Source organism: Mytilus edulis, chromosome 5 (assembly GCF_963676685.1).
Source record: "Mytilus edulis chromosome 5, xbMytEdul2.2, whole genome shotgun sequence".
In the NCBI taxonomy this organism is placed as follows: domain Eukaryota; kingdom Metazoa; phylum Mollusca; class Bivalvia; order Mytilida; family Mytilidae; genus Mytilus; species Mytilus edulis.
The window spans coordinates 27,495,815-27,507,546 of record NC_092348.1 but is presented as its reverse complement, the minus strand read 5'-3'; the positions used below and the strand labels follow the sequence as shown (position 1 = coordinate 27,507,546).

Genomic DNA, 11,732 nt, shown 5'->3' with positions numbered 1-11,732 from the left:
CTTTGAAATTGTAAAAACAAAAGACCTAGCTGCATCTTGTAATGGGATATAAGTGATCTACATGTCATTTATTTTTAATGATCAATTCGGTAAATGGACATCATCTAATTGAATAATGCAGTTAAGTATACTGGAGTCCAGATGAGCACTTTTAGTTCCGACAACTATTTAAGAGGCATATTCACTATACAAAGCAAATAAAATGTCAACATCATAAATTATACTATTCGAGAACTGTTCAGATACTTAACTAATGCCGCTTTAAGTATTATCATGTGTATATCTATTACCATTCTTCTATTATTTCTTATACTGCAATTTCTGTAGTTTTTTTTTCTTTTCTAAAAGTGGTCAATACCTTACGATTTAAAACGTCATTTTGCCTATGTAAGTGTCAAGTTTTCCTTTTACATTATTTAACTTTTTAACATTATACAATAAAATCAATATCTTCTCGTGAACCAGAGATATTTAAAAGTTCAAATCTTACAAATACTGCACCATTCTTGCTGTTAATTATCCGATTTATAATTTAATTGTTTTTTGATGGGTTTTTTTACAGGTTTAACAACGTTGGTATTGATTATTGGCATATTGGTGTCCCTTATCATTTTCATGATAATCGTTATTCTAATTATCATTTCTAGACGGAAACGGTATGTATGAATACATTATGTATGCGTAATAAGTCAGTGTAATTTGCTTACATATGATGTAAGGTTTGTTTGGTGTCGCAACATATCAAAAATATTAAAAAATCATTTTAGTTTATTACATGTTAGACGTACTGTATTTTCAGTAGCTAAAATTGTTTGTTTGTTGGGGTGTCATTACTAGAGTTCTTACTGTTGACCCTGCAAGGGCATCTGAGATCAACAATGTGGTTTTTTTTTATAGATCGTGTAAGTCAATCTGTAGTGTGAGTAGTGCTTTGTTGACAGTTGATTCCGGTTTTTTTCTTTCTTTTCCTTTTTCCTCCTAAGATTGTATGATGACTACAAATTGTGGTTTTGATTGAACATCTTTTTCATCTTTATTTTGTCTTCAACTTAAATAAAATTTGTATGTTCTATTTGAATACTTTCAATACTATATTTTTGAGAGGTGGTTTCTGAAATCGGGGGAACTCTTTGACAAAATAAATTGATTATCGTATGTAAAATAATTTCTTACAAACAAATTTCTCATAACAGTATTGAGACGTCACTAACTATGAATCGTCCTATCGTTTTAAGAATGCTCATGTTCTCTGTTCAAATGGTTCACATTGGAAACTAAATGACATTACTGGAAAGTAAAAGTGATGTGTCAGAATGCTTTGGTAAGAAATTATTATTAATAGTCAAACGAGGCATTTGAGAAAAAGAAATATGCTTTTGAGATGCAGTTCATGGAATATAAATGACCACAGCAATAATAAAAATAGTCATTTTTTCAAACAGATTTCACGTGCAAGTTTTTTTCATCTTTGTCCTGGTAGAAAAATTACACTACTGGAAAGTAGAAGTAATGTGTAGGAATGCTTTGGTAAGAAATTCTTGTTAATATTCGAAACAGACATTTGCTCTCATGATGAACGTATTAACCAAACATATATGTTGAAGGTTATGATTGTAAAGGTACTCGATACATACCCAAAAGGACAGAAAAATAATAATTTTTCGGAAGTCCCAGCTAATTTCAAAAGAAGTTGCTCCGAACTTTAAAAAAAGGTTATTTTATATAAAAGAGGGACGAAAGATACCAAAGGGACAGTCAAACTCATAAATCTAAAACAAACTGACAACGCCATGGCTAAAAATGAAAAAAAACAAACAAACAACAGCACACACGACACAACATAGAAAACTAAAGAATAAACAACACGAACCCCACCAAGTAATGATATTATCAAAAATAATGAGCTAATGCTTACCTCTGAAGCTAACAGTCCAGCAGCAGTGTTAGCGACTAAGAACTGTTGTAGTTATAATTTATATAGCAAAACATAGATAGCTATGTTTGATTATTATATTTAAAAAAAAACACATTAAACCCCAACCACAAACTTTCAGAAACAAATATTTTGTCTATTTGTAGATTTTGACAAAGGGTTTCCTAATATGTCAGAGGATAGTTATACGGATCTAGAGATATCGACCATATCTTTCCCTTTCTTGATAACATTGCATGCAAAATGTGACACGAACTCCTCTGGAACCATCTTTCGGTTATCCTCAGACGTGGTTACTCTTTTGGAGCTAGATGTAAAACAAGTAGTAATTTACAAGTAAGAAAAACTGTTTCAATATTTTAATAGACAAGCTGCTTACCGACTTTAGTTTATTACTTGCAGTTCCGTGCTTTTGGATATTATTTTTCAAAATTCTTTGGTTGTTATTCTCGATTTTACAATAAATCTGTTCAACGTTAAACAAAAGATCTATCGATTAAAGACTCTCAAACATTTTATTCGGAATAGTTTTGATATTTAAAATCAGGATATACTTCATTGCTACAAAATATATATTCTCACGTGAAAACTTGTTCAGTATCAAAACATTTTCATATAAGTAACGAAAGAGAAAGAACTATGTGTACTAGTTAAAAAAAAAGACACAAAAAAAATATATTTGCAAGTATATTGAAAAAGTTATGAACTATTTTTTTCTAGAAAAGAGTTGTCTTTCTTCATGTCACCAAATCTGAAGTCAAAGTACATGTTCCCCATATTATTCCGATAAGCAATTTAGCATTAATCTAAATATAACGGTTTTATTCATATCAGTAGTTTTCCTTTTAGTAAGACCGTACAGATGCCAGAAGATTTGTGTCAACGATGGGTGTATGTTGAGATACATGTGAAACAGAATTTTACCATTATATATATTGATAGGGAAGAATTATTCAGAACATTGATCAACTTTGATGTAGATGAGATATCCGGCTTAAATATTACATTAGGAGGTATATATGGGGTATTTTTTAGAGTATAGCTTACTTCTGGTCAATAGTCATAATGTAATTTGGCAAAAACAAATACGGGTAACAAGTTTGAATCGATGGAAACACATCAACTTTAAGAGGAAAACAACGGACCAAAAGAAACACTGACCTCCAAGAAAGCAGTAACAGCACAAACAATGAACAAACTATAAAATATGTGAAGAAAATTTAAGAACCATCTTTAACAAGAAAACATACATAACTAATACATATGAATATCAAATCATACAACTTCTCCTTTTTTATAGTCTCTATTGGTCAGTTATATTTCATGAGTTGTGATAAAGTATAAAAACGGAATTCTGATTTTTTAATTTTTACACAAACATTTACCCTTCACATTCAGTTAACCGTAGTGAATTTAATTACTAATGATGTTGCTTTATTAGATATGAATGAACAGTTAAAAAATAATGCATACGTTTAACCTAGTTAAATATTTGGGGTTTTTTTAAATCAGGGAGTGGTTTAAGTGTTTACATTTCACAGTTTAACATAATGTCGTTATCAGCTAACACAACAGAAGGTCATACATTCCCCATGTGCAGTAGTGAAGACATATAAGATGGATATGTCAACTGGGAAGAATTTCCTTATAGTAACCTTGTCAACGCCTACATTCGTATTCCTGGCCAGTTTGATGGTATACCAATTAAGTCTTGCGCATGCATTTAATATACAACTAAGCTCGTAATAGCATTTAATGTACTAGATGTACATGGTTCTAGATTAAAAGGACTAACTTTGAGAAATGCGAATACTATATGTATTTGCCACCCCTGATTGTGTTGTTAGAGTTTATGGATATTTTATTTAAGTTTCCATCATAACATTTAAATTGTGCATAAAAGAAAAGTGAGCCATAACTGTTCCTTTTGGGTTTCTTATCACTGCAAAACATATGCTCCACACAAAGATCTGTCTTTTCAACCAATCAGTTACTAGTATTCATATCATATAACAGGGGTTCAGTTGAACATTGTGTACGTTTTTTCTCGATATTGCGCATTGAAGATGATTTTGCTTTTTGTAAACAGATGTAAGATGTTTATATGAAAGATGCAGATTGATAAGTATTACTCTTACTAACTATAATGTTAAAGATCCCAAAAACACTGAAAAATGTTAGCCTGTATATGTCGAAATGTGCATTACTTCAAGATGCGCGTTTTGAGTGCGCGTTAGGCTCTATTTTTTAAACAAAGTCATAGACGATTAATACTGTGTCATTTCTTTATGTGCAGATATAACTGACTGTATGAGTAATCCTTGTATACACGGGAAGTGTACCGATGAACTAGGAGGCTACAGATGTAAGTGTCAAAGGGGATTTATTGGATCAAACTGTGATGTTAATATCGACGATTGTATCGCTAATGTATGCCAGAATAAAGCTATATGTGTGGACGGTATTTCAGCTTACTCGTGTCTGTGCAGTTATAAATATACGGGAAGGCTTTGTGAAATTTCTGTAGGTTGGTATAATTTCTTCTTATAGTTTACTGCATATATAGTACTATTGAAGTAATTTTCCAGACATAAAACAAAAGGAAATTATGGATCACGTTAAGTTAGACATTTATATCATTTTTACTTGTAGATGAACACTGAAAAGACATTTTTAATTGCGAATAGTGTGTAAATTGTAGTTTCATTAAACCACTAGACTGTAAATATTACAACAGCAAAACTAGACTTGGATATCGAAACTATTCATTCACTCGGATTAGACAGTTGCTATCCGTTCGTTTGATGTGCTTGGGCTTTTGGTTTGGCATTTGATTAGAGAATTTTCATTTTATATTTTCATCGGAGTTCAGTATATTTAGGATTTTACTTTTTTCTACCACCATACTTATTCATGTATTTAGTTGATGGTGAATGGACTCATTGGGATAATTGGACTGAATGTTCTACTAGTTGTGGAAATGGGACACGACAAAGAGGCAGATCTTGTTCTAGTCCTCTCCCTGATAATGGAGGCCAAACATGTAATGGAACTGATACAGAAATTGGAAACTGTACTTTAGACCCATGTCCAGGTACCAGTAAAATTTTAGAGTTCTGAAAAGAGGAGGTGAAGAGTATACATCAATGGAAAACCTGCGACAAAAAATCCGATAAAAATATACAGGCATTGTTCAACACTCTATGAAACAAACATATGTCAAGCTCTATATTTCAGAAAAGGTTGATTAAGTTAAGGGGAATTACAAGCTATTCTTTCATCACAAAATTCGATCCCAACAAATCGGTTCAGCAATCATAAAACACAACCACTGAAAATTAACCGGACGTCGGTCTAGATCATCCATTCCTTTTCTGAGTAACTGATATCTTTTTTTCTGCTAGAGACAAACTGTTTAAAATATTCAGTTAGGAGCGTAAAGACAAATTGGTTTATCAAAAGTTGTATTGCAGTTCTTTATTGCACATGTAATAGCTATGATTTTGATAGTTTGAATATATTTATTCCGAAACAATCTTTTTATCTTAAACTGAGGGATTTGTTGTTGTTGTATGCAATAACCATTATCATAAAGTGATATAGACGTATATGAATTCTTTTTATCATTTAAGAATGCCTTGAACTCCAACCTACACATCACTCTTCCCTATTCTGCAACGAATCTAACAACATGATTGTTTGTTATCACAATTGTGATGACGGTTATTTATGGAAGCGCATATGGTACACCCCTTGTAAAGTTATTTTGTTGCTAATAAGTCGGAATTATTAGTCAAGTTGTGTGTTATAAGCTGGAATCTTATCATCAAGTTGAAGTCAAGTTGTCGGAATGATGTAGAAAAATTGTTTTACAATGTCGACTTGCTGATATAAATATAATGGCATAGTAATAAGAAGCCGGCATGTTGAATTCAACTTGTTAATTGATTAAGTCGACAACTTGTTTATTTGATATTAAATCATCATGTTGAAGTCAACTTGTCGGAATGCTACAGAAAAAGTTTTAATTACAATGTCGACTTGCTAATATAAATGTAAATGACATAAAATAAGAAGTCGACTTGTTTATTAATTAAGTCAACTTGCTTATTTGATGTTAACTTTATTCGTTCTCACGGTCAGATTCCCACGGTCCGTATTTTACTTCCTGTGCTGACACATTAAAGATGGAGATCGACAGCAACAACATCAGCGGGAGCAGTGGAAACGAGTCATAAGTAAGTTTATATTTGTTTTCTTTGGAGACTTAGCGTTATATTTTAATATGAAGCAATACTGAACACAAAATGAAAAAGATCATAGGGAGAAAAAACGTTATTGTTTGAATGAACGGGCATTGAAAAGTTACAGTTTAACGTGACCTGTGATAAGATCTAGAGTAAGACGTCTGCTATTATTAAAGATATATTTTACTTAAAGGGTTTCACCCCTCTCCCCACCATCCCATCACAAGTACACTACCCGTTCTGTACGACTGTCAATGAAAAATGGAAAAAAACTGAATGGTCCCTCCCTTTCGCCTTTCAGAGTCCTTTGTAGATCAATCTCCATGACTCATTTAATTCATAACAGCTAAGCAAAAAAAAATTAGTAATCTAAACAAATAATTTGATTCACAACTAGCAGGGTGGATCTTGTCATTTATAAGGGTTGGGTATGGGGATCCTAGCCCACGATAAAGGGGAGTTCCAACTATATGTCCCCATTCAATTGCATTGATCTTCCAAATAAATGTAAAAAAGGGTTCCAACCCCTGACCCCCTGGATTCGCCACTAATGCCAGGTAGAAAAGCATGATGCGAAACGAAATATGTGTTCACTTTATTTTGATATTGACCGATTAGAAGATTTTGCTATTCATTAAACATTTCAATTGAAGAAATATCGTCTATTTCAGCTGCTTGGTCACCTGCCCGTCTAATAAATGGTCAAAGACTATGGAATCAAGCAATATTTTAAAGGTAATGTTGAAAGTAAAACAAAGAAATATGTTGCTGACATCGAACATCAAATCAACACACTTTGGCTTAAAAACAAACAAAATTTGTCAAAACTTTCTTGTATAGTTTTTATAATGTTTTTCTTCATTTAAACTAATCAGCTCCATCTTCGTGGAAAGTATGAAAAAGGTTTAATACTGTATTGTGATTTATTTTTTGTAAAAACTGCACCTTAAACGGCCAAAAATTACAAAAAATAAAGGATTACCAAAATAGGAAAAATGAGCACACATTTACACGGCTCTAGCGAAAAATATAGTGAACCATGATATAAAGTTTTCTTCATATTTTGTCTAGCATGCGCAGTAAAAGCGAGACATGTAGGTACGGTTTTACAGGCGACGGTGAATATATGGCGTTAACATTGCAACCAAGTTTGCTGTTCATGTCTTTATCTCGTGAAGCATAACGAGTAAGGTTCTTATATTTAGGATGCAGATTTCCTACATATTGTTCTTGCCAGTCAGTCATGTGCCATTTATCTTTGACCTATTTTAAATGCTTGAATGACCCTGAAGAACTCTAATAGTCAATTTTGCAACCGAGTTTACTGCTTAAGTCCATATCTCAAGAAATAGAAGTCTAAGGTTGATAATATTTGGCATTAACGTCTCCAACTACAAGGGGATGATAGTCTGAAGTGTAATTTTAGCTTTGACTTAGGTTGATGATATTAGACAAGGAGGTTCCCCACTACCAGGGGATGTCATTTTGATACCTGTAATTTGATCTTGGCCTTGTTTTTATGGTTGATTGACTTTGACAATATGCGACCAAATTTTATAAATTAGTCAATGATTGATAAAGAACTAGATATCATGTTTAAGGAGGCATGATGTTACAACAAATTTAGCAAAAATTGAAACATATTTTTTTCATAACAAATTTTATTCATTAGGTACACTATTCGTTGTTTCTTTAAGATATGGTACAAAAATCAACCAAACAAAATAAATTCGTTTAGGCATCAGATGACTTTTAAAATGTTTATTCGATTGCAATATGCTGGAAGAAGATATGTCCTCTTGTTTGAAAATGAAAACATGTTCAAATGTAAAAATATCATATGCTTATACCTGATACCTATAACGGGTAAATTTAAAAATGAAATATGTTATAAATATCGCCATGAAGATTTATTTTGGATTGTCAAAACTTACTGTGTATTTTTCCATTTCGTATTCCATTAAATGTGAAGGCGCAGCGCATTTCCTAGTAGTTGTATAGTAAGCTAATGACGTCACAGTGAACACCCTATTTAGATATCAAGCCAATCGGATTTTTCATTTTATCATTACATCATACGTGTAATTTCTATCTTTATGTTTCAGTTACTCTGTTGTCTCCTTTGTGTTGCTGATCATGACGTTACAGGAATACCTTACCCAGGCGATGATGCTTCTGTGCCTGAACTAGTCCAATACTATCATCAATTATGCTACACGTCCCTTCAAATATGTGGATTTCTCTTGTTTGTTCACGGAACATTCATGAGTTGTTCCATGTTAAAAAGACTTAAGAGAAGATTAAATATCAGACGGCGTAACAACCAGTCGCCATTACCTACAGTTGTAAGGACAATCCTGGCTTTACACCGTAATGGCCTGTCTAATGTTGGATACAGGTATATGTGGAGGACTCTGAACATAGGCTTTGGACTTTGCGTCACACAATCAAGAGCAAGGCTTTGCTTAAGAACAATAGACCAACAGGGTGTACTTAACAGATCACATCGAGTTCTTCGAAGGAGAGTGTACTACAATAGAGGACCAAACTATCTGATTCATGTCGATGGTTACGATAAATTAAAACCCTACGGCATAGCTATACATGGGGCAATCGATGGATACTCTCGTAAACTTTTATGGTTGATAGCAAGTCCCTCCAACAATAACCCCAGATATGTCGGTTACTGGTATCTTAATTGGATCAAACAAAGAAAGATGCTTCCAAGGGTTGTTCGATCGGATGCAAGAACAGAAAACGTCATAATGAGGGATTTACAAAGATCGTTGCGACATAATCAAAACGATGAAATGTCGGGACAAAATTCTTTTCTCGTCGGCAGATCTGTTGCAAATCAAAGAATAGAAAGGCTTTGGGGTACACTAAAAACGAGTTTCACCCAGTTTTGGAGAAACCGTTTCCAGGATTTCCAAGACACTGGACTTCTTAATGTATCGTGTCCAGTACATAAAGAATGTGTTCGATTTTGTTTCCTCTCCGTTATCCAACATCAATTGGACATGTTTGCTGAGAACTGGAACTCACATAGAATAAGAAGACAACGTGCTGAAGTTGTAACACCAAGTGGTATTCCAAATATGTTATACTATCAGCCAGAGATCTTTGGTGGAAGAGACTGTTCATTTCCTTTACCATGTAACTTACAAACAATTGACAATCTCATAGAGGAATATACAGAGAACTTTCCAGAGCATGGCTGTAGCAATGAATTTATTAACATTGTCGAGTTGCTTACTGGAAACAGACGAGATCAGTTTCCCATCATCACATCATACGATGACGCAGAGCTATTGTTTCGGACATTGATTGCTGCCTTACCGAATTGAACATTTGCTATACATTTTTTATACAATAATGATTTTGCATAAACATTTTTTTAGAAATTAATTATATATATAATATAAGTTGGTTTGATATTTGGTTTTACCATACAAGAATTAAATCAAACAAAATTACTAGGAGTTACTATATACTGTTTCTTGGTCTAGATTTTTTGTTGTTGATTATGGTAAATATAAAAGAAAATACTCTCTACGCCTAGTGCAGCATGATACGATCACATTTATCAAGGGAACAAACAGTAGGGCAAGTGTTGACACAAAGCTCATGCCTGATTTGTAACGCCTGGTCTCGGCACAAAAAAGTTTGCCAATGGGATATGATATTCCTATGTTGATCGCATTCGTTTGAATGGTTTTGTTTCTACTTTCTTGTACTCAAGGATCTAGTTTAATGACAAACTTTTTGCGCCAATACTTTAGGATATGAAACAAAAGACTATTAAGAGGCTGTATCGCTCACATCAACCGTGGCTACATAAGCCAGCCCAATTTAGACCCCGATATAATATGTATGTTCCCCGTTATTGCCCATCAAGGATGGATATAGCACTGCTTGAAAAGTGTTCATACAAAAACAAATGTTATCAAATTTGGTCTCAGTAGTTTTGTTTAAGATCTTTGATCCCCCTAGCCTTCAGCTCAGGGTCCAATGTTAAACTATGTTGTTAGTAATTCCTGCAATCTTGGGTTATAGTCTTGAACCTACCAGACATAGTTTGCCTGTGCATTTTAAAAGATCATTGTGACCAAGTTTCATTGTAATTTGCACTGTACTTTTAGAAAATATCTTTCAATAAATTTCGCCATATGGTATAATCTCAACTACGTTCGTCACTGGCAATCAAGTTGGATTGTACCCTGTCCTGCCGAACACAATTTTGCTAGAAGGCCATCCAATGATAAGTTTTGCTTCAATTTGCTTAGTAGTTTCTAAGAAGAAGATCTTTCTATGCATTTCCAAATAAGATGCACTTACACTACGTTTTCCGCGGGCGGCCATCTACGATTGGAGACATACCTGACAGATATATTTATTGTAAGGATTTACTAGTAGTTTGTTTGCAATTAGTTCTATAAATTCTGTGTAAAAATGTGCTCCGTAGAGCGTAGCAAGTAACGACCGTATAAAGGGTACATTCGGGTAAGTGTTGACACAAAGTAAATGTAGACATATTAAATTGCTAGACTTCATCTAATTCAATCGCCCCGAAAGGGCCAATCACATCTCTAGACCCGATTTGGGCCTCTTGTTTGTTGGAAACGATAAACAAAAAACTTAAAAAATTAAGTAAAACACAATGTATGAAATCTACAAAATAAAAATATAAATCTATAAAGTATACACATGTCGAACAACATTTTTCGTTTCATCAAGTTGAAGCATTTTCAGTCTAGATCCTTTTTGGTACTCTTCTTTTTCAAAACCGCCAACAAATTACATAATCCATTAAAATACCTTCATATGATTTCTGTTCCAAACATCTTCATCAAAATCGGACAAAAAAAAATTGATTTCCAATTTGTTCTTGGTTCACCCCTTTTGGCCTTGTGTTTCTCAAAAACGGTAAATTCAACATCAAATATTTAAAACTATCTCCTACAGGGTCCAATGTGAAATCGTTGTTCCCCTCGGAGGCCTTGGATCAAACCAAAACCGGCCGGAAACAATTTGCAAAGGGAACTAGGTTTTGTTCCAATTGGTTGTTTTGAGCAACTGTTTAACTATGTTCCCGCTATGCCAGATCGTTTAAAAAGAATCAATACAAGAACCAATGTAAACAAGTTTGGTTCCAATTGACCTATAATTGTTAATGTTTGTGTCATTTTGGTCTTTTGTGGATAGTTGTCTCATTGGCAATCATACCACATCTTCTTTTTTATAAGTAAGTTCAGAGAAGATATTTGAATGCATTTCATACAAGTGAGGCAGTTAGTAGATAGATATAGGAAGATGTGGTGTGAGTGCCAATGAGACAACTCTCCATCCAAATAACAATTTAAAAATTAAACCATTATAGGTTAAAGTACGGCCTTCAACACGGAGCCTTGGCTCACACCGAACAACAAGCTATAAAGGGCCCCAAAATTACTAGTGTAAAACCATTCAAACGGGAAAACCAACGGTCTAATCTATATAAACAAAACGAGAAACACGTATATATTACATAAACAAACGACAACTACTGTACA

The 11,732-nt window shown here is 33.5% G+C and overlaps 1 protein-coding gene and 1 long non-coding RNA gene across 2 annotated transcripts; both read left to right on the top strand.

The window, feature by feature from the left end:
• The first annotated feature begins 4,235 nt into the window (after nt 1-4,235).
• Nucleotides 4,236-5,655, top strand: LOC139523329 (uncharacterized). Its single transcript, XR_011664595.1, has 3 exons — nt 4,236-4,460; nt 4,857-5,027; nt 5,566-5,655. It is a non-coding gene; the product is annotated as an uncharacterized lncRNA (long non-coding RNA).
• Nucleotides 5,656-5,678: 23 nt separating this feature from the next.
• Nucleotides 5,679-9,600, top strand: LOC139523328 (uncharacterized). Its single transcript, XM_071317207.1, has 3 exons — nt 5,679-6,171; nt 6,852-6,915; nt 8,286-9,600. Exons 2-3 carry the CDS (start codon nt 6,892-6,894, stop codon nt 9,525-9,527), a joined length of 1,266 nt encoding a protein of 421 aa, XP_071173308.1. The 5' UTR covers nt 5,679-6,171; nt 6,852-6,891; the 3' UTR covers nt 9,528-9,600.
• The last annotated feature ends 2,132 nt before the right edge of the window (nt 9,601-11,732 follow it).